Below are 23,322 nucleotides of genomic sequence, written 5' to 3'. Positions count from 1 at the left end.
TGTTTTTCCTATGTCAATGTTATGTCACCAGTAAGACCTAAAAAGAACCTTGCCTGCTCTAACAGACCAGAGATAGTCAGAGCATGGTGCAAAGAAACACACCACTTCAATCCCACAATACATGGAAAACATAAAGCACCATTTTGTTTACACGACATTAACTTTTAACATTAACAATTCTCCCACATATTGTGATAATGTGCAAAACAATTACATCTGACCAAAGCTGGTCAGGAAAAAAAGGTTTTCCACTCATTTCATTACTCACCTGTACAATGGTTGGCGATATTGTTTATGATATGCCATTTTACTGTTACTCGCTTATTTAAGCAAACAGCTTGAAACTTCTATAAGCAATGGTTTGTTGCTGCACCTTGCTGAAATCTGCAAAAAATGGATTTTAATCTATTTCTTTTTTATTTTACAGTTTCTAATGGGATTTGAAAATAAAGTAAAATTAGCCACAAAACTTTCGACCAATGATCTTTGCCATAGTATTAATGCACCACATTTACCCATCTTATGGTGTTATGTTAAGATGCTAGATGCTTCAGGTACTTGATTGTTCGAACAACATATCAACTCTCAGATCCTCTTTACAGCAGTCCCTAAGGATTCTGTTCTTGGCCCTTCTTTTCTCCTTCTACACAAGATTACTTGGCTCATTTCCTCCCATGGCTTCTCATACAACTGTTACGCTGCTGATACCCAACTGGTCCTCTCTTTTCCCCATCTGGATTCCCCGTGGATGTCTACGCATCACCTGAGACTCAACTTGGCCAAGACAAAACTTATGTATATTTCAGTTAAGTCTTCTCCATTGAAAGATCTAGCCATCACTCTGGAAAACACCAGCTTCAGCGTCCCGGACTGTCAAGACCATTGAAGTGACACTTGATAGTGACCCGACACAGACCACATAGCAACAGCCAGCAGAACCTGCCGATTCCTCCTGTTAAACGTCAGAATAATTCACCCCCTCCTAACCACCTACTCAGCCCAACTCCTGATATAAGCCTTGTTGTCGCCTGCCTAGGGTGCTGCAACTCCCTCCTTGCTGCCCTCCCCAAATGCAATCAAACACTTGCAGCTTATAGAGAATGCTGCTTGACGGGTCCCCAAGTTCTCATGTCTCACCTTTCCAGCTCTCTCTCCACTGTCTACCAGTGACTGCTTCCATCCACTTCAGAATGCTCAAACTGCTACTGAGCAATGAGGGGAATGGATCCCTCTTGTCTCCAGTGGATCACCTGACCCTACACACCAGACAGACCACTGAGCTGTGTCTTTAGGATGCTTGGCTGTTCTCTGCCTTTCATACCCTTGCATCCCATTCACGTCTACTACCTGTCTTGGCCCTGTGGGGTGTAATGACCTTCCTGTTTCAGTCAGAACAGCTGAAATGCTTGCCATCTTTCCTCAAAGACTGAAGACCCACCTCTTCAGGCTTCACCGCAACCCCCCTACCCAAGCCTGATCTCGTTTTCCCCTCTTATGAGCAATTATATATGTGGAATTGTACCTTAGAGTTTTATGCAATTGGTTATGTGCATAATATTTGGAACGTTGCAGTCCTTAAGTCATACATATTGCTTTGCACTTGCATGTCAATCTGTATACTCATTCACGTATGGTTCACGGTGTCCCGTTTGTACAGCTTTTCATGCCATTTTATTACACGCACTGTCCAAGTCACTCTGGGTAAGAGTATCTGCTAAATGACAAATATAATGTAATAATCCAGGATTGATTTACAAATCCACAAACCTACTTTTCCCGCTTATTAGAGATCAGAAGCTGAATCAAACTGTTCCATACAGGGTGTGGAAGAGTTCTGTGACTGGAGGCAGAATGCATGTACACCAGAACATATGTGTATAAGCGGCATCCTACATTTAAGATCAAATTTCGAGGTCATGGAGGACTGTCAGTTTATACAGGGGATCGTCTTTTACCTAAGCAATTACAGTACAAAACCACTTCCTATGTGAAAAAACATTCTACAGCCAGCTGTTTTCAGGGCCTTTGCGCATGGTATTGGACTCACCTTATCCTCCCTGGACACTAGGTTCATTTTCTACCTATAGATAATGGTGTTGCCATAAAACACGGGAGTATTGTCAGATTGTGACTGACTTTGATCGATTTTGACAATGCTTTGGTGATAGAACCTCAGAAACAAAGGAGTTGAAATAGAGCCTGGGAGATGTCCCTGCAACCCTGGTTGTAAACTGTCCAAAATAATGTACTGTCTTTCAAATTTTTACAGGAAGAACTAAGGATCTGTTTTCCCCACTTCCTGGATAGCTGGTTTTATGTTGTACTGCATTCACATTTTTCATGAAATATACTTCATACTTTGCATATTCAAAACATTCCAGTCACTGAGTTGGTAAAATTAGTTCACACAATTAGTTTATTTTCAAAATATAACCCTTTACAGAATATTAGTCTTACTGTAGATTCCTATAACAAACAAATCAGTCCTGTCATTCCAATGTCCTTCAATTTGTCATTATTCCAAATTTAAGTTTTATTTCTGGTTACTAAATTTCCCAGAGGTCCTTTAAAAACTTTCATCTGAAATGGAAATGACATGGTTAATCCATTCAAAAGCAAACTGCTACCAGCACTGTACAATTTGAGAATGATCATTAATTAATGGCAGTCAGGATATTGCAATATTACGTCTTGATGATGAACTGACTTCATACAAGTTCATAAAAAAACATTTGAATAATTTTAAAAGGTTATATCCAAAGGCTTCCCTATCCATTGGAATGCATTAACAACTCAATGGCTGAAATAAATGTGAATCATTTTGATCTTTACTAGAAGAGATTAAGATGTATGTACGTTCATTGGCAGGTAGACAGTGGGGGTGAATTATAATGTTCCTCTCTCACCAAAGCACAGCCACAGATACATTCTGGGGGGTGTTATTTTGGTGGGATTAATGACTGGCGCTGAGGCTGGAGACGTGATTTATACAGCCGAGCCATTTCTGTCCAGGAGGCCGGTTTTGCAATGGTGTAGAGTCTCTTAGCGAGCGGCTCGTGTGTCACCCAGGGACAGCTGCAGCCTGGATTCCAGATACCCTTTTGGAAGGCTCATTACTGGTGCACTTGCGTTTTACAGAAAAAGGGAACTCGGAGTCTCTGTCTTACACCCTGGCAAAGACATTGGGACCAACATGGGGAGAAACAGAAAAAAAAAAGGGGGGGGGGAGGGGTGGTGGTTTGAGGCAGCAAACTTTATGGCGGTGCTTAATCACCAACATTCGTGCTCAGCTGGTGGAGCAATTGCAGAAACAGCTGTGGCCAGAGTCCCATGACCTGCCCTTTACTCACATGAGAGAGGATGACTACACAGACAGATATTTCCCACCACAACTGAACCGATTACCGATAGATGTAATGTTTTTTTCTGCCACAAAATGTTCAACAGAAAACGGCCAATTGCAGCTGGGAGGTACACACTCCACTACTGAATATGTTTTTTGCAAAGATTTAAACTGGTCTCTGACTGTCTCTCTGCAACGTTTAAAGTGACAAGGAGAAAATTTTAATTTTCTTAATGTGTACACTTGTGGTGCATTTCAGATTTACAGCCGAAGTATGTCAGATTTCCTTGGTTAGTGCTGTGAGTTAAACTCCTTCCTAAGAATGAATCGGTTTTTAAACTTCCCTCCTTTGAGTACCACAGCATGAGCACCTGGGAGGTAGGCTACCACATGCTACCTGACAAGCAGCAGCAGATGTATTAGGTTAAATGTCAGCTTGTTTACTCATACATATTCATGGAGGGGGGGGGGGGGGGGGGTGAGATACAGTGTGGTAGCAGGGGACAGGGAGCACAATGGCTGCTGTTAAACAGCTGAGTGATAGTTTTGTTGTGTTTGACATAAGGTCTAAAACAAGGCACACATTACTTGGATCAACAAGAGAGGATGCTGTGAGAAAACTTCAAGAGCTACAATAATGCCATGAAGAAATAAAATCTGAGCTTTCATCACAAAAGTTTTGAAGGTGTAAGTTTATACATTGTTACATTTCGTTCGTTATACCAGTAAAAGAAAGTTTAGAAACAACTGTAATAACAGACATGGGACCTGATCTCTGTGTGCTTAATGTAACTGGCATACACAGGGTGAAGCTGTCCACCACTGATGCATGTGGGTAGGAACCTTAGAAGAACACAATATCAACAAATACACAAACCTTATCAGCAGCAGATGGGGAAAAGTAGGGTTAGGGTTAACTGGACATTCATAAAAACACAAATTGTTGTCAATTAAGACAAAGTAGTCAAAAACAGCAAAACTACATTTAAGAGGTAAGATGGATAAAAGATAGAGACCACACTGTGAACCTTCCCAGTATAAACAATGTTATTTTTCTTTTTAAAAACAGAAGATGGTGTTTGTGCCAGTACCAGTCCTTTATGGCATCCAGAGACATATGCAGTATGTGAAAAGAAAGACAATGCATACTTCTGAGTTAACACTATGCAAGCTAGTGCATGGTCCTATGACACCTTGTAACCCAGCTAACTAATTTCTGAAAAAGAAAAAAATCTGATATTTACCAATACCATCACTCATATTGTTACTAAAATGGCTGGATTTAGAATATAGGCATCTGAGAGCTGCAGTATATTCACAAACATTTACAAGTTAGCCAACACAGGGTTCCAAGAGTACTGTGATGAAGGTGACATAACCCAGTCTACCCTGCTGGAATGAAGCCAAATCTGTTCAACTGCTTCATGCTTCAGGTCACTGTTGGGAAATGACACAGCTCAGAGAGTCCCAAAACCCAGGTCTGAGCTCTAGGCCTCAGCCTGCACTCAGTATAAGCATGCTAGCCAGCTGAGCCACATGGCCCTGTCATTTATGTAACATTTGTATTATACCAAAGCTAACATTTTTCAGGTAACAACTGGTGTTGGTGACTTATGAGTTGTGGTGTCTAATGCATATGAATCAATATTACGAATAAATCTGTAATACAAGAACTGACAAATATAAAAATTCCTGAAGTTTCAAAACACTAAATTCAAATGATTTCTTGCTTGCTCGTGCATTTAAAACAATTACTAATTTTTATGAATCAGGTACAGGCCTATCATTATCAAAAAACAAATTAGTGGTGGTCTGTAGCATTTCTCCAACAAAGGTAATTCTCAGTATTTTGAGTAAAGTGGAGGTTCAAAGATAAGAAAATATCAGGCCTATTCAGACTTTCATGTACTTCCAAATTGGTCAAGTGTGAAAATAAAAGTGGATTTTCTAAATATGAAAATGAATGTAGATTCAAGTCTTAATTTTTAATATAGCAAAAGTAGTTGGTCTTCAACTCAGACACAGAACAATCATAAGACACTGCTTTTTAAGCACAACCCACCACCACCACCACCACCACCACCACCACCCCCGCTACCCCTCCCCCAATTCCCATTTCCCACCCTTTGTCTCACCATCACCTTACCATCACCTTAGGAAGAAAGCATTTGCATTTTAAAAGGTGAGCTTGAGCAAGAACTTTCCTCAGCTTTCCAGGATGAGGCTGGCCTGACAAATGGTCAGTCGCAAGAACTTCACACAAAAGGTCTTTTCACACAGTAGTCCAACGGTGAGTGGATAAGTAGTTCTCAAATGCTATTTTTTCCTCTTTGCGTGGGTGGGTGCAATGACCACAGGAGCTCAACAAAAGTTAGTGAACCACATCTTAATGCTGAACTTCAAGAAATGATTCAGCTCCGTAAAGTGTTGAAATGCCCACTACTAAAATCCTTGCATGGCATAGTAGAACTGGCTACATCAGACTGGTTGACATTTACATTTACTCATTTAGCAGACGCTTTTATCCAAAGCGACTTACATAGGTTACAGTTCTTTACAATGTTATCCATTTATACAGCTGGATATTTACTGAGGCAATTGTGGGTTAAGTACCTTGCCCAAGGGTACAGCAGCAGTGTCCCAGCGGGGATCGAACCGGCAACCTTTCGGTTACGAGTCCTGCTCCTTAACCACTATGCTACACTGCCGGTTGATGCAGCAGGCTTCTGATTTTGTCAGTCTGAAGACAAACAAAATGCTACATAATGTCATCTCAGTATGGCCCCGTAAAGTTATATTCACTTGCCAATTTGTAAAAACATATCCCACCCTGATTAAAAGTATTATTAGTTTATGCTATAGCTACTGAACCTTGTGTCTCTCACCTTCACCAGTTGCAGGGTCATATTTCCTGGTGTGAGCAGCTGTTTCACCACCTCCTCCACCTTCAAATACTTCCTAGGCAGTTTGCCAAGATCTTCAGTGAGGGCATAATCATCTCTTGACACAGAAAAGTGATTCAAAAGTGATTTCTCTGAGGAGAAATGATCCTTTTCACTTCCAACTAATTTTTGTTCTGTGGTTTGCTGTTTATTAATTTGTGTTCAGAACGGACAAACCCAAAATCACCTCATCAAAGGTGGCCTGGTGTCCCTCCCCGGACCCTAGTGTCCTTCCCTTTCTATGGTCTGGTCTATTCATTTGGGTCTTCATCTTCTTCCCTCTTTTGTCTGTATTCTTTCCTTTCCCCCTACTCTTTACATTGGTTTTGATTTTTAACATTATTTCGAATGTTGGGAATGGTAATACGACTATTTTGGCTGTGGCTACTTGTCTGAACAGTATATGGGTAATCTGAAATACATGTACCCCCTGGTGGCAAAACTGAGCAAACCGCATGAAGCTCCAGAAAAGTGGCAAGAAAAAAAGGCAAAAAATATGTAACGGGAATCATCAAAGCAGCAAAGCAACAGGTGGTTGTACAGTTTCTCTGGCTGCCTCTGGTTCATAACCAGCTGTAGAATTTTTTGCATGATTGGATGCATCATGTTTGATTCAGATCCATTTAAATGAAGAGCTGGAGCTTCTTTGATCACAGATGCTCCATCACATTGAGCAGAATGCCAAAAAGTTGTGCAAGAGTTGTCCATGTATAACTTAGTCTCCTTTTTAACTGCACCCAAATTGTGTAGTTCCTTGCCTTTAAAACAACTTTAAAACACTTTCCTTCAAAATATCAACTGCTACCGTAAGGATAGGCAGAAGATGTCACATCTCTCATACCCCAGTAGGACTTCCCTGCAGCACCACATTTCCCTCAGTTTTAGTCTTTTCACCTGCTCACCCTCTCCATCTACACCAGCGGTGACACTGCCTTCAGCATACCAATACCTTTTTCTAGTGTGACTGAATATTCTCAAAAGAAATTTGGCACTCATCCAACATGCCCTGCACAAAATGTAGCTTTAGTGTACTTTTCACATAACTGGCAGGCAATTTTCAAAACAATACATTTGAAATTGGCATATTTATCTGTAAACACGAATACCAGGAACAGAAAGGCAGTGGCTGTCACTGATTCTACAGGTGCTGCCACAGACTTGCATAATCGCTGCTGTGCACCTCAGGAATCTTTTTTTGGAGCTATAATGGGATTCCAACATTTTCAGAGCCTGTCTGCTTTGGAAGATTTCAATCAAGGTTGTGTACAAAAGCTCCGAATCCCTCATGGTCAGCTACTGAAAATGGAGTCCTTTACAACCATGTTGACTAGAGCCTCACACAGCTCTGCTTGGCCTGTTGACCCAGGTCAATGTGGATTGAGAGAGAGTGTAAAGTACATAAACATGTAAACAGACCTGTGGTTGTTTGGGGTTTGGAGATCAAAGCTGCATAAAAGGCCACATGCAGGACCATAAAATTCAAGTGTCTGCCTAAAGAGGTAAAAATGACATCGCTGCACAGAATAGGGGTTTCTAGGTTTGTATCCAAGTGTGAAAATTCTAGCCTCTTATTTCCCAGGTAGGTATCACTTTCTCCCACAGATGTATTTTTTCCCCCCATTTACCCCTCCAAACAAATGGAGGGCAAATAAGAGGAAGGGCTTAATGAGTACTGTATATGGCTATAGTTCATGTCATTCATGGTTTCTGGAAACTGATTGCTGCTGTATCACAAACATTGCCTTCAGGTGAGAAATTGGAAGTAGTCACTTAAGAGGACACTGATATAGATGACACTATGCTGCTTTGTAACAGCTTTGAAAATTTTATGACAGTAAGGACAACCAACTGTGGATATATACTACTATAATCCCAAGTCAGTCAAGTGTGCTCTTAACGTCCAGACTGTTTCAGTTACTTAGACTTCTGTTTGATATGTAGGGAATATTGTTGAGCTTCTCAGGCAGTTTTATTTTTGAATTGATTAATTGCCATCTAAAATGAGGAGTACACAGTCCAACGCTAACCCTCTCCCAAGCCTATGGACATGAAAAGTGGGAATTAATCAAATGCCTCATCTTGTCAGCATGTGTGAAAATGGTCTTAGCTGTCCAATTATCTGGCAGACAGACTTATGTGCTTTTGATTTATGTAGTCTTATTATTTTGTCTGTTCTATAGCCTTATATTTTGGCAATTCCCCTTATTGTGCTTTTCTGCTGAAATGCATGTTGCAGTAGGAAACATTCAGTTCCATAATAATTGCAACGTTCAATGGAAAATGGTTGTAAGCCTTTGAACAAGTCAAAGCAGCCTTTTATGTATTCATTTCTTTTTGTCAAATCTAGTGTAAATAATAATAAATTAGCTTTATGTCATTGCAATTTATTGTGATATAATTTTGTAACATATAGGTTACTTGGCCACAGGTGTGGACACATTTCTGGATAACCTCTCCCTGGCTTGTGACTTTGCACCACCCTGTGGCTTTAAGAGGTACCCCTACTAATTCCTAAAAATTGTGCCCTCTGGTGGTTGTAGAGAAGTAATGTCAGAAAAGGAAAGGGGGGAGCAGAAACAAAAGCCCAAACTTACTGAAGGCTAAATACGTTCCTAAAAACCACAATTTAAATTATCACAGCTCGTGCATGTTCATATATATATATATATATCATAGTCTATATAATAAATGCTTGTTATTGGGTAGTAGAAAAAAAAAATCAAGATTACTTTTCCAAAAAAAGTTAGAAAATTATATGATGGTACAAACCCGAAGTTTCAAGATGGAGGTAGCATCTGTGCAGATGGCCACAGTAAGTTTCATTTAACTGCCTACCAGGCATTCTTTGGTAAAGGCCAGTGCTTTCTCTGATGATGGGAACCATCATGTTCCACTGTCTTAGGTGGCTTCCTGTGGAATACATAAAAAAAAATGTATATGCCTCAAACTCTGCGGTCAACACTGAACAATAAATATCATTCTGAACTGTGAACAAGGGTAGAAAATGAAACACATCTTAGCAACCAGCATATAGTATGGATTAATGGTATATTTTGTACCAGGACTACTGCAGGCATGGACAGACACCAAATGCATGTAAACTTGAGGTGAATGTTGGAAGCCCAAGTTGCCAACCACACCTATGGGGAGCATACCTGTTTTTTATACTGTACTCAGATGGAGGTTTATTTCCGTGGGTTTTAAAACATTTTTTAACATTTGTGAATCCTGTGAAACCTGTATCAGTCTCTGGTTTGTTAGCCTGGCTCTGGATGCAGCAGGCAAAGGGGTGAATATCACTGAATATATTTTAAAAATTGACTTCATATAATTAAATGGTACAACTGTGAAAAAAAGTTGGTTTAAAAACTGTTTTAAACTTTGCTGAATTATCTTTCAAAGTGTAAAAATGATCAAAATGTTGGACTCATTGGGGGCTGAGGGAGAAATTAGTAATAAGACAAACTAGTAATAATCATGAGCGCAGCTGAAAAGTGCTTCAAATTTCTGAAATTGAGCTCTGCAGAACCTGTTTCCTTTCTTTGCACTTTCCATTTTCTGACATTTTGTTCGTTTTGTGCTTGTTGTCTTCTGTCTGAACATTGATAGAGACGAAGGAGGAAAGGACAAAGTGCAGTAAATACAGCTTTAAAAAAAATAAGACAGTATTTTTTTCTGACCAGGAAACGGTCAATGGAACCAACGTCCACTTTGAAGGGCTTCGCTGGCTTACTGCTGCGTTCGGCACAATTCATTTGCAATTTTGAAATTTAGCCTCCTACAGACAAGCATTTAACAATAACAATTTCAAAATAATACAGAGTACACAAACGAACAAGAAATTAGCTTCCTAAACAGATTTTAACATTAGAATGCATCAACTAGCAATGTAACAACATTATCTAGCCAGCGGAGTGAACGGTTTGCTTGCCACCGCTTGTCTACATATGAACAGTTGCAAGCTATGCTTCTTTGGCTAATTAGTTCAGGCTAATCAGTCGTAGGCCTATATACAACTACCGCTAGTGAATCAGTAATACGCTTATTAATAATTAAAGTAAGCTACCCAGTACCTACCCTTCATGGGGCTGTTTGCTCTGTAGGTAGGACACCACTGAAAACGAATCATAATGAAATAACAAATTAGAAGAGATTGTTCCTAGCTATAGTAGCTGTACTCGCGTCCCAATATGAGCTACGGCAGAGGTAGGCCGACCTGATACCCCCAGAGCGAGCCGTTGTATTCCCCCCCTCAACACAATGTTTCGTTACACCTGCATTGTTGAATAAAAAAAATCCTCTGGCTGAGACAATTGGAGGAATAAACGGTTTAGAATGTGGAGGAAGGGCTGCATTTTAGCCGTCAACGTTAGTTGACGGCTAAAATTATAAAAATTATAAGTATAACTTGTTATACTACTTGTTACTGACAAATGCACAAAATGGATGGCAATATGACATGAAACAGCAGCTTGCTTCGTAGGCTAAATTTGCAATGTCGTTTGGTTTCATCTTCTATTACAATACGTAGGCTGCCTTTCACTCACCTGTTTGGGTGCAGGAACGGGCGGCGTCGCTGGATTTTCGGATCACTTCGCGCCAAGGATAGTGAATATTTTGTTACTGTTTTGTGGATTACAGATTGCAAAGGAACGTTAACTCCACAGCTCATTTGGGGAAACTACTTCCCTCCCCTGTAAGTCTGATAAAACTACAGAACTGATAAACTCGAGTTTCTCTCCTTAAACACACGCTAACGCTCACACAGGTGCGCTGCCTCTTGCGGTTTAGTTTAGCCTAGTTACATCGAGTGGTAGGCTATTGGCGCTCTGTGATGGATGTTAAAATCATTACGAATCACTTACACCTGTACGAGGACCGGATATGAAGTGAATCGTGGTGTTACGTTCCAGCTGTTATTAAAATATAGATCGCTGATGGCATCGCTTCCTGTAAGTGTTTATTCAGATGTTTTGTAAGATAAGATAACACCTTATTGATCCCCAGGCGGGGAAATTTGGGATAAATACATGCTGTGGCAGCGGTGGGATTCGAACCCACGCCCCCGAAGAGACTGGAGCCTTAATCCAGCGCCTTAGACCGCTCGGCCACGCTACCATATGGCAACGCCATTGCAATACGGAAATATGAACTAACAAGCCCAAACGTGTGTGTTTGTGACATGTTCCACAATTTATACGAGCTAAGAATATTCTGGAAAGTAGAAAGTGTAATACAGTATATTTATTGCTTGTATACAGGGAGTGTCTGTTTTAGAGTCATGTTAGTATACATACAGTTGCACTCGATAAAAAATTAATCGTAATAATCCTTAGATTAAAAAGACGATTGGCGTAGACCATGGTAGGAACTAGCTGTGGAGTAAAGTATATATCAGTATGAATATATGTAGGTAGGGGGCTAATTCTGAGAACAGCATTTTGAAAGTCTATATATACACCATATTAAAGAAGGGCTGAGGTTCTTCAGTGTTTAAAGTGGTGAAGTTTTTTCATGCATAAGCCTACTCATTCCTAATGGAAAGTTATTAGAAAATAACGATGTTCCAAATGAAATAGATTAAAATGTTGATTTATCAAGTGGATGGCAGTGAAACAGTTGGCGTGGCAAAACCAGGAATAATTCACGATCATTTACTAAATTGATGCTCTCAGAGTGTTTCCTGCTAAAGTGTTGTGTTGCTAAAGTACCATGTTAAGTCAGCTCTTCACTCTTTTTGCTACACAGTGTATGACTGCCTACATTCTGGGGGACACTCAAAGTTCTTACATTTAGCTGAGCAGAGATAGATCCACCATATTGATTACAATTTATTGCAATAATTACAGAAGAGCCATTCTGTGATAAAAAGATGTTCTTCAATCCTGAATGGAGAACAGAAAAGAAAAGTGGAAAGCGAACACTTCTCAAAACTAATAAAATTTTATGTAATTTTTCTACGGTAATAGGGGAAAATGAATTATTAAAAGAAACTCTGAGGCATTGTGAGGTGCTTCAATCATGCTTTATTAAATCAGTAATTAATAAAATTCAAGGAGGCTGCATATATAGGTAATGCTACAATAATAAATGCAATAAAACCAAAGTGCAGGGCATGCAATTAATGCATTTGTTCTTTAACACAGCAGATGTATTCGCTGTGGTACACTTACTTTATTGGCTGCCCAGACTACCGACAAGGTGAAATTCTAAAGCTAACACACAGATACACTCAAACACAATGCACCCAAGCAGTCCTCCAAGAAGTGGCACTGCTTCTGCAAAGAAGTACTTGAATGACTTAAGATAATAATGGCCAGGTGATGCGCTCTGTACCACTGCTCTGTTCTTTCCTCTAGCATCTCAAGAATATATCCAGCGACATCAGCTCCACCATCATACATTGGTCTTGTCCATGCTAGGCTAATGCTGTGCTTGGTAGTATCTGTCACTCGTGGAACAGAGGGAGGAGCAGGAGTGTCTGCAATAGAGTAAGAGAAGTTAAAGTAGAAGTAGTTCCACTTGAAATAATGGATGTGGTGTTCAGATGCTTCATTTGGCTGCCTGTTTCCAGCTGCATTCACAGCTGCGACACGGAACTGGTAATTGCTGCCTTCCAGAAGACTAGCGATCTTAAGTCTTGTATCGTATATGGTGTAGTCTTTATTTACTCTGGTCCATCTGACACTCTTCTTTTCACGTTTGTCCACGAGGTAATTTTTGATTTCGCTGCCACCATCACTCTCAGGCTTCAGCCATTCAATAATGGCATGTTCTTTGCCTACAGCTGTGATTTCTGGTGCCCCAGGAGGTGATGGGATGGCTAAAAAGAGACAAGAAATATAATGAAATAGTTTCGTTTTAACCACCATGAACTTTTGTCCAAACAATAGACATCATATTTACTGTATGCATTCCTGGCAATAACAGGCTCAGATTCTAGTGGTACACCAGGCCCATATTTGTTCACACCTCTGACACGGAAGATGTATTCATTGTTCTTTATCAGCCTGGTAATAACACAAGAGAGAGTCTTGCACTCAGTTTCTGCTACCACCCAGTTGAGTCTGCTGGTTTCGCGTCTCTCAGCAATGTAGTGAGTGACGGGGTCTCCACCATCCTCCAGTGGTATTTTCCAGGATACAGTGCATTTTTCCTCTGTCACTGGACTGATTTTGATTGTGTCAGTACAAGGTCCAGGTGCATCTGGAAGAAAAAGGTGACATTAAATAAAATGTCCATCATTTTTTAGAAGTGTCTGAGGCCTGCTTTGTTTCATTGTAGTGTTGCCGTTTGCTATACACTTACCAAGGACCTTAACGTCGACAGCAACCGTTTTGACTCCACTGGCATTCTTCACAGTCAGGACGTACTTCCCGGTATCATTTCTGTCACAGACCTTGATAATGGCCATAGCACGTGTGCTGGTGTACTGATGCGAGTACTTCTTACAAGCGCTTCCGGACCTTTGCTTTAGTTTCAACTATGTATCCAGTGATGCGACTTCCACCATCATGCTCAGGCTTTAACCAGGCTAGGGTGGCAGTAGAATTTATGGTATCAATGACATCCAGTCTCTTGGGTGGAGCAGGTTCTTCAGTGGCAATGACTGGATCTGTCATTTCATAGGGTTTCCCTAGACCATACTGGTTTTCTGCAATGACTCTGAACAAGGTTATTGCATGGTTACTCACTCTCAGGATCTGACGAGTGCATTTCATACTAACTTCCTGCTAACTTGGACAACTAGCTTCACGCTTCTCAACAATATAATGAGGAATACGGGCTCCTCTATCATTGGTTGGGTCATCCCACGTAAGAGCTCCTCTTGTAACATCTTTGAAGGTAATTGGTCCTGGTGGTCCAGGTGTATCTAGCACCTTAACAGTAAATGTGATAGATTTATGGCCACTGTTGTTCTCAAGAGATAATGTGGACTTTCCCGCATAATATCTGGTACAGTTCTCAATGGTTAGGGTACCGAATGTTTCTGTAGTATTAATATAATCTACCTTCCCCCATCTATGTCTATATATCCTATCGATTACCATTTTCACAAAAAAAAATCTCCACACAAGCCTAGCACTTAACTTTGTATCTTACTGACCTCTTGTAATACCTTACGATGTCTACTCTTAGCAAAGTGATGCACTCATTTGTAAGTCGCTCTGAGTAAGAGCATCTGCTGAATGATGTAATGTAATGTAATGTTCTCAATGGTTAGGGTATTGAATGTTTTTGTAGTATTAATATCGACCATTACACTCAATTCTCCATCTGCTTTAGTCCAGGTAGCAAGATGAGCCGTTTTTCCCTGGAAGGCAATATGAAGACAGACAGTGCCTCCATTTTTCACAATGTGTGTTTGTTTAAAGCTTGCATGAATGTCAATTTATGGTGATGTAAGTCTGTCCACATCTTGAACTGGATTAGGAATCTCTAATCCCCAAACTCTTCATGTAAATCTCAAGGATTCTGTAAATTGAAAAGCAAATGATTAATATCTGGTGGATGCCGCCAACACAATAGGAACAACAACAATAATAACAGTAATACACATTGATTATAAACATTAACTTACCAAGTCGGTCTAACAACCACAGGAAGAACCATTTCTTTGGGATCACTGAGACCAGCATAGTTTTCAGCACAGACTCTGAAGAAGTATTCACCATTTTCCCTCAGGCCACTAACAACAAAATGGGTGGTTTTGACTGTGCCACACTTCACCCACTTCTGTTGGCCCTTTTCAAGAGCCTCAATCAGGTAGCTTTTGACTCTGCTACCTCCATCATGCTCTGGTTTACTCCATGCCAGTGAGACACTGTCCTTTGTGACATCAGTTACTCCAAGCTTTGCAGGTGGACTTGGTTTTTCTGAAATTTAAAAAGTAGAGTAAATGAAAAAGAGTAAATAAAAATTCAGAGATGAAAATGCTGATCAGACAGTTTTACATTTCTTTCTGTTTTAAGAAAAAAAAAAAAAACATACCTGTGATCTTAGTTCCTTCCTTAGTCTCTGCTGGCACACCAATTCCATATTCATTTTCACCAGTAACTCTGAAGTAGTAAACTCCTCCCTCTTGTAGATCAGTCATTTTGTAGGTCAAACGGTGGCAGTTGCTTGTGATTCTTGTCCATCCCTTTTTGCTAGCTTCACGTAGATCAACAAGGTAGTTCTTCACAGGGGCACCCCCTTCATTTTCTGGTGTATCCCATGTCACTGTTGCAGAGTTCTTGGTGACATCCTTAACGTCAACATGAGCAGGTGGCCCAGGAGAATCAAGGACCTTAACTACTAGTGTCAGAGCTGATGTTCCTGCAACATTCTGTAATGTCACAGTGTACTTTCCAGAGTCATCTCTTGTTGCTTGTTCCACTGTTATTGATGTGGAAGTATCAGTTGTGTCAATGCTTGCTCTTACTCGAAGATCTACATCAGCTTTATTCCACATCACATTTGGCACTGGTTTTCCCCTGAATGGTACAGTCAGGTTAAATGAGCTACCATCCTTGATAATAAGTGTCTTGCGCATTTCATTGCTTATCTCAAAAACTGGCTTTTCTTCTCGTTCCTTTGCAATCTGTGGGTCAGATTCAGGGCTTGGGTCACTAGGACCAATCTTGTTGACTGATTTAACTACAAACACATATTCTGCTCCGGATGTAAGTCCAACAACTGTGAACTCAGTGTTCTTTGTGTTCTGAACAGCCACCACCCAGTCATCATCATTACTTTTCCTGTACTCCACACAGTATCCAGTGACAGGGGCTCCACCATCAAACAATGGTTTGTTCCAGCTGAGAGTGATCGTGCTCTTTGTTGAATCAATAATCTTTGGTTTAGCAGGTGGCGATGGTAGGAATTGTGGGTCCTCAGCTTTAGTTAGAGGGCAAGGTTCACTTGGACGACTCAAACCAGCAGCATTTTCTGCATAAACACGGTACTCGTACTCACATCCTTCACGGAGATTGGATGCTTTAACCCTGAGGTCATACACAGGCTTTTTGTTCACACGAACCCAGCGGAGACCTGTCTTCTCACGTTTTTCAATGACGTAACCACAAATCTCACTACCTCCATCAGAGACAGGCCTTTCCCAGCAGATTGTCATTGCTTCACTCGTTACACTGGTAACTTCAACATTTGTGGGTGCACCTGGGACGGTGAATGGATCCACGGCTTTGACAGGATCACTCTCAAGAGCTTCACCAACTCCATATTTATTTACAGCCAAAACTCTAAATATATACTCATTCCCTTTGAGGAGTTTAGTAACTTTGCATGTTGTAGCTTTCATGTCTCCGTATACCCGTGTCCAGGCAAGACGGCTTGTTTCACGTTTCTCAACAATATAGTGGGAGATTTCTGCGCCACCATTTTCTTGAGGAGGTCCCCAAGTCAATGCACATTTTTCTGCTGTAAGGCCAGTTACCTCCAGTGGTCCAGCTGATGGTCCTGGCATGTCAAGGACCTTACAGTTTACCGCCAATGATCTTGTTCCAGCTACATTCTGTAAAGTCAAAACATACTGTCCAGAGTCTTTTCTGATGCTGTCTTTAACAGTGATTGTGGTACTGGTGTCTGTTGAGCAGATCTCAACTCTAGCTTTAGCCTCTATTTCCTTACCATCCTTTGCCCATGAAACAACTGGACGAGGTCGCCCAGCAATATCTGCAGTGATTTTCAACACATCTCCAGCTTTCACTACTACTAATTGTCTGTACTTGTCATCCATTGTGATACATGGTGTATCAACATCACCTTTTACTGTGACAGGTCCTGTGCCTTCAGATGGTTCGCTAAGTAATCCAGCAGCATTCTTGGCAATGACATGGAAATCATAACGCTGATCTTCTGTAAGGCCTGTGATATCAAAGTATGTTTCTTGGACATTCGTGAAATTACACTTCAGCCAACAACCATCTGGAAGTTCCCTGCGTTCAATTATGTAACCTGTCACCATAGCTCCACCATCATACTCTGGCTTGGTCCAAGACAGAGAAACAGATGTTCTAGTGATGTTTGTGACTGTGGGTTGACCTGGAGGATCACATGGATCTCTTGCAGCTACAGGCTCACTGGCTTTGCTACATTTCCCGATGCCAGCAATGTTTTCTGCATAGACACGGTACTCATAGAGCAAGCCCTCTTCAATTCCAGTCATTTTGAACTGTGTATCAGTAATGAGGCCTCTGTTAACTTTTGTCCAAAGAATGCTGCTGGGTTCTTTACATTCTAGGTGATATCCAAGAACTGCACTGCCTCCATCACTACCAGGTATGTTCCATTTGACGAGCATGTATGTTTTGGTTGCGGTGGCAACATGAACTTTAGTAGGTGGGCCTGGTGGCATGAATGGATACTGTGCAACAACTAATGGAGAATCTACAGAATGGCTCTTGCCATAACGGTTTTCAGCTGAAATTCTGAATTGATATTCTGAACCTTGTGTCAAGCGGGAAACTTTAATTGATGTCCTTGCAACTGTGGCTGAAACAATTTGCCAATTTGTGGTGGTAGTATCTCTCTTCTCAACAATATAATTGTTGATTTGGCATCCTCCATCATACTCTGGTGGATCCCATGATAATGCTACACTATCAGCACTTACTTCATCTATTTTGATTGCACCTGGCGGGCCTGGTTTGTCAAGGACAATAACAGAAATTTCAGCTGTCTTGGTGCCTAATGCATTTGTTAGTGTGATTTCATATTTTCCAGCATCTTCTCTAGTAGCATCTTTGATGGTCATTTTGGATGAAGTTTTGGTTGTCAGAACATTTACTCTTGTTGTCTGCTTTAAAGAATGACCACCTTTCTTCCATGAAACCTCAGGTTCAGGTCTGCCCCTAAATGGAACATCAATTTTGAGATCATCTCGAGCTTTAACACTGTATGTGTTAAACAGCAAATCAATAGTAGGTTGAATTTGAATGTCCTTCACAATCACAGGTGTACCAAGTGGTTTGGGGTCACTTTTGCCTTTGTCATTCACAGCAACGATTCTGAAGGAGTATTCTTCACCTGGTGTGAGGCCATCAATAGTGGCTTCAAGTGCTTTTACTGTTGTACACACAGTCCACTTGTCACTTCCTTTAGTTTGCATCTCTACTGTGTAGCCTGTGATCTTGCTGCCACCATCATGATCAGGCTTCTCCCAAGAGAGGGTTACAGTCTTACGAGTCACATCTACAAGTGTAACTTTGCCAGGTGACAAAGGAGCCTGAGAAACCTTTGTTGGTTCTGTAGTTTCTGCTGGTAAACCAACACCATGTTCATTTACAGCTAAAACACGGAAGTAGTAAATACCTCCCTCCTGTAACTCATCAACCCTGAATGAATTCCTTATGCAGTTATTTGTTACAGTGGTATATGCCATTCTTGCAGATTCTCGTTTCTCCACAATGTAGTGGGTTATTTTGGCTCCACCATCAATGAGAGGAGGTTCCCAAGAAAGTATTACTGAATCTCTCTTTACATCCTTTACTTGAAAGTTAATAGGGGCACTTGGTGAGTCCAGCACTCTAACATTGACAAAAGCTGATTTTGTTCCACTGATATTTTTAAGAGTCAAAACATATTTTCCACTGTCAAATCTAGTGACATTGTCAATGACGAGCATAGTGGATGAACTTGTGGCTTCAATTTGTGCACGCTCAGCCAAAGGACCATCTGCTTTTGTCCATTTTACTTCAGGTTCCGGTCTTCCTCTGATTGTGACAAAGAGGCGAAGTGTTCCACTTGCACGCACAGAGACAACTTTCCTAAGATCTGCATCGAGTTCAATTTCTGGTGCTTCAAGTTTTTCAGCTGCAATCACAGAGCCAGTTATGTCAGCATGCTCTCCTACACCTTCCACATTGATAGCACAGATGCGGAAGTTATATTCTGCATTTTCCTTTAGTCTTTTCACAGTATAGTGTGTTTCCTGGACACCAGTTGGGGGTGTGCATGTAGTCCATTCATCTTCAGAAGCTTCCTTCATCTCAACAACGTATCCCTTTATTTCTGCACCACCATCATAAATGGGCTTACTCCAGGCTAATGATACAGTTGTGCTTGAGTGGTCAGTCACTTTAGGATTGTTTGGTGGACCAGGGGGATACGTGGCATCACAAGCTTTATAAAATTCTGAAGCAGCACTTGGTTGTCCCACACCAGCAGCATTTTCAGCAGAGACACGGAACTCATAAAAATGTCCCTCTGTGAGCCCAGTCACTCTAAATCGCAAATCATTCAATCTCTTCTTGTTGCATTTAGTCCATCTAATGCCTTCTTTGTCACGTTTCTCAAGGATGTAGCTATCAATTTCTGACCCACCATTATCTTCTGGCCGGTCCCATGTTAGAACCATAGAATCCCTTGTTATGGCACTTGCTTCTGGCACTGAAGGAGCACCTGGTGGTTTGAATGGATTGCGTGCTATCACCGGTTCGGATTCAAGTGGCTCACCTATGCCATATTTGTTCACTGCCATGACTCTGAAAATGTACTCGTTGCCAGATAGGAGTTTGGTCACTTTGTAGCTAACATCTTGAATTTTGGGTTCAACAACAGTCCAAGACAATCGACTGGTTTCTCTCTTTTCAATTATATAGTGAGAAATACTAGCACCACCATCATGTGAAGGATGGCCCCAGGCCAGATAACACTTCTCAGCAGTGACACCGGTCACTTTGAGTGGACCATCAGGTGGACCAGGTCTATCAAGAACCTTCACAGTGATTGGTACGGTTTTTGTTCCACCTACATTGCTGAGACTCAGGGTATAGTGCCCACCATCTACTCGGATGCAGTCCTTAACTGTAAGCACTGTGCGTTGGAGGGTGGTTTTGACTTCCATCCTTGGAGTAGCCTTATCAATTTCTTTTCCATCCTTTAACCATACGACATCAGGCACTGGTTTTCCAGAGATGTCAGCATCAATGACAAAGGTTTCCCCAGCATTAACAACAACAATATCCTTGTACTTTGAATCCATTGAGGCAGTGGGGGGTTCAATTTCATCTCTTGCAGTAATTGGTCCAGTGCTTTCAGAGGGCTCACTGAAAATACCGGCTGCATTCCTTGCAATTACTCTGAACTCATACCTTTGGCCTTGTGTTAAGCCTGTGACTGTAAATTCAGTCTCCATTATATTAGTAAAGCTGGCCTTCATCCATTGGTTATCAGGTAGCTTCTTTGTTTCCACAATATACCCAGTGATTGTACTGCCACCATCATATTGTGGTTTGGTCCACTGAAGTGTGATGTGGTTTCTGGTGATAACAATAGCCTCAGGGGCACCAGGTGCATCACATGGATCACGAGCTACAATGCACTCTGAAACCTTGCTTGATACACCAATGCCAACAATGTTTTCGGCATAGACTCTGTATTCATATTTAATGCCTTCCTCAAGATTATTTGACTTAAATCGAGTGTCAGGAATAATACGCCTGTTCAGCTTGGTCCACAGAATGCTGTTCTTTTCTTTCCGTTCAAGATGGTAACCAGTAACTGGACTCCCACCATTGTTAATTGGTGGTTTCCACTCAATAACCATGTGGCCTTTTGTTACTGATGTGGCAACTGGTGTCCCAGGTGGTCCAGGTTCTTGGAAAGGATACTGCACAAGAACAGGTGCAGAGTCCAAAGAGGTACTCACTCCATATCTGTTTTCAGCAAAGACTCTGAACTTATATTCAGATCCTGTTTTCAGTTTGGTAATTTTGATAGTTGTTCTTGCAATGGTTGCAGACACGATCTGCCAGTTTGTGGTAGTTGTGTCACGTTTTTCAACAATATAATTATTTATCTGACAACCCCCTGTGTATACTGGTGGTTCCCATGAGATGGTGACAAAGTTAGCACTTACTTCATCAATTTTCACAGGGCCAGTTGGTGGACCTGGCTTTTCAAGGATTATAATTCCAATTTCTTCTGTTACTGAACCAGCGCTGTTTGTAGCAGTTACTGTGTACTTGCCAGAGTCATCTCTGGTAGCTTCTTTAATACGAAGAACTGTTGAGGATGCTGTACTCGAAACATTCACTCGTGTTGTCTCTTTCAATGCTTGTCCATCTTTATTCCAAGTAACTTTTGGACAGCCAATTACTGGAATTTCTATTTTTAGATCTTCACCAGATTTGATACTATAGGTGCTGAAGGTCATTTTGAAGCTGGGCTGAATTGTCACATCTTTGGCAATAACAGGGGCAGCTAATGGCCTTGGGTCACTGTTGCCTTTCTCATTGAAAGCTACAATGCGGAAAAGATATTCTTGTCCAGCACTTAGTCCACTTACAGTACCTTCACATGTCTTTGTTGTTGTTGCTACAACCCATGTATCTGTTCCTTTGGGCTGCATTTCAATGAGGTAACCCATAATCCTGCTTCCACCATCATGATCTGGTTTTTCCCATGCCAGCGTGGCAGTGGATTTAGTCACATCAGTCAAAGTTACCTTTCCTACTGACAGAGGAACCTCAGATGTCTTCACAGCATCTATTGTTTCAACAGGAAGGCCAACTCCACATGCATTGTCAGCCATAACTCTGAAATAATAGATAGCCCCTTCAGTGAGATTTCCCACCCTGAAGCTTGTTGTGGTGCACTTAGTAGTACGATTAGAGTAAGCTTTTCTGGGTGATTCACGCTTATCAACTATATCATTCTTGATCTTTGCACCACCATCAAACAGTGGTGGCTCCCATACAACAGCGTCTTTCTTGATATCTTTCACTGCAAGGTTCAGGGGTGCCCCCGGTGTGTCCAATACTTTCACTGATTCAAATGCAGACTTGGCACCGCTGCTGTTTTCCCAACTCAAGGTGTATTTTCCAGCATCATTCCTGTCACAGATATCAATTGAAAGTGGGGTGTAATTCAGGATATCATTAAAATACCATCACTTGAACACATTTTAGTCAGTTTTTCACTTAAATCCTAATAGCTCTTATCTTAACTATATTACATGATTATACAATTTAAAAGGCAGTGTATAAATTTGAAGAACTGCAACCACAAATCACTTGCCTTCATGTTTCATTATGAATTGGGTAAGTAATAGTGACATCGGTGTGATTTTTTCAGAGAAATGCATTTCCATTTGCAACACTTTTGTATTAATAAACATGAACAATTCCTCCCATTCCACAACAAAACCATATTTTAACTAATGCTCTGCAATTTTGCATTTTTGAGCCAAATGTTGCAAGTTAATGGTAATTATATTATGGTTAACAGTAATTCAACAACACTTTATGGGGGAAAAGCATTGAATCATATTATATCCATATGACTTCATACACATTAAACAAGCAATTAATACTAAACATACAATATTAAAATAGGTATAAGAAAACTGAAAACAAGACACAGAGACACAAAAAACAACTTAGTAAAACATATTTCAACAATGATATCACATCCAATTTTAACTTTAAATTTAATCCAATACTGATTTAATCAAGCCTTTTAGTTTACAGCCTTTAAACTACAACACCAACATTTCCAAGTCCACATAAAAAACCAAAAAGGTGCACAAAAGCATTCAGTGCTGAAATGAAACGTATTTCCCAACTGTATAAACTTCCTATATGTAAGGACAGGAATCTATGCAAGTGACAGAAATGACCGACTCCAAAAAATAAACTGTCCCGAGCCTGATTGACAGTCACCATGTGCCACATAGCTGGGGGTGCAACTGATAGTGCTACTGCTGATTCCCTTAAAAAGACATCACAGCCCAGCTGGGACACCACTCTAATGCTATCAGGAGCTATTCTTGGATATTCTCAAATCATTCCACTGTATACTAACCTTGAAAGCAAAAAAGCACTAATTCTCAACAAGTCTTGTTTAAAAGCATTGCAATATTTCACAGCTTTTTATGCAACACAACTTTCAAAACACAGTTCTCACCACTCACATCAAGTTTGCCATAACATACAACCACTGAATAACTTTTACAAAATTCTGTTCAGTGACCTTCCAAGTAAATCCATATGAATGCACACCAAATACACAAATGTGACCTGCTGCATGTATTAC

General features: G+C 40.8%; 2 protein-coding genes and 1 non-coding gene across 3 annotated transcripts; all 3 read right to left on the bottom strand.

Moving 5' to 3' along the window:
- Positions 1 to 5,548: 5,548 nt before the first annotated feature.
- Positions 5,549 to 14,173, bottom strand: LOC118788750 (titin-like). Its single transcript, XM_036544783.1, has 5 exons — positions 13,594 to 14,173; positions 13,192 to 13,491; positions 12,533 to 13,108; positions 6,229 to 6,320; positions 5,549 to 5,572 (listed from the first exon to the last, which is right to left on the bottom strand). The coding sequence occupies exons 1-5, from the start codon at positions 13,697 to 13,699 to the stop codon at positions 5,549 to 5,551; spliced, it is 1,098 nt and encodes a 365-aa protein (XP_036400676.1). The 5' UTR covers positions 13,700 to 14,173.
- trnal-aag lies at positions 11,322 to 11,403 on the bottom strand. Its single transcript has one exon. It is a non-coding gene; the product is annotated as a tRNA-Leu (tRNA).
- Positions 14,174 to 14,235: 62 nt separating the features above from the next.
- Positions 14,236 to 23,214, bottom strand: LOC118788748 (titin-like). The gene is made up of 3 exons (XM_036544782.1): positions 23,201 to 23,214; positions 15,277 to 22,121; positions 14,236 to 15,161 (listed from the first exon to the last, which is right to left on the bottom strand). The coding sequence occupies exons 1-3, from the start codon at positions 23,212 to 23,214 to the stop codon at positions 14,863 to 14,865; spliced, it is 7,158 nt and encodes a 2,385-aa protein (XP_036400675.1). The 3' UTR covers positions 14,236 to 14,862.
- Positions 23,215 to 23,322: the final 108 nt, after the last annotated feature.

The sequence above is a fragment of the Megalops cyprinoides genome, chromosome 14 (genome assembly GCF_013368585.1).
Source record: "Megalops cyprinoides isolate fMegCyp1 chromosome 14, fMegCyp1.pri, whole genome shotgun sequence".
Lineage (NCBI taxonomy): Eukaryota > Metazoa > Chordata > Actinopteri > Elopiformes > Megalopidae > Megalops > Megalops cyprinoides.
Note: the sequence above shows the minus strand (reverse complement) of the source record. Positions and strands in the feature narration are given on the sequence as shown.

What these genes read in the sequence shown, in the direction of transcription:
- LOC118788750 (XM_036544783.1), bottom strand. Translation starts at nt 13,699, where the DNA reads ATGGCCATTATCAAGGTCTGTGACAGAAATGATACCGGGAAGTACGTC. An exon ending in TATTGCCAGGAATGCATACA is followed by an intron (nt 13,109 to 13,191) that starts GTAAATATGATG and finishes GTCTCTTTTTAG; the next exon opens with CCATCCCATCACCTCCTGGG. An exon ending in CTTCTTGGAGGACTGCTTGG is followed by an intron (nt 6,321 to 12,532) that starts GTGCATTGTGTT and finishes CCCTCACTGAAG; the next exon opens with ATCTTGGCAAACTGCCTAGG.
- LOC118788748 (XM_036544782.1), bottom strand. An exon ending in GGAAGGAACTAAGATCACAG is followed by an intron (nt 15,162 to 15,276) that starts GTATGTTTTTTT and finishes TTTAAATTTCAG; the next exon opens with AAAAACCAAGTCCACCTGCA.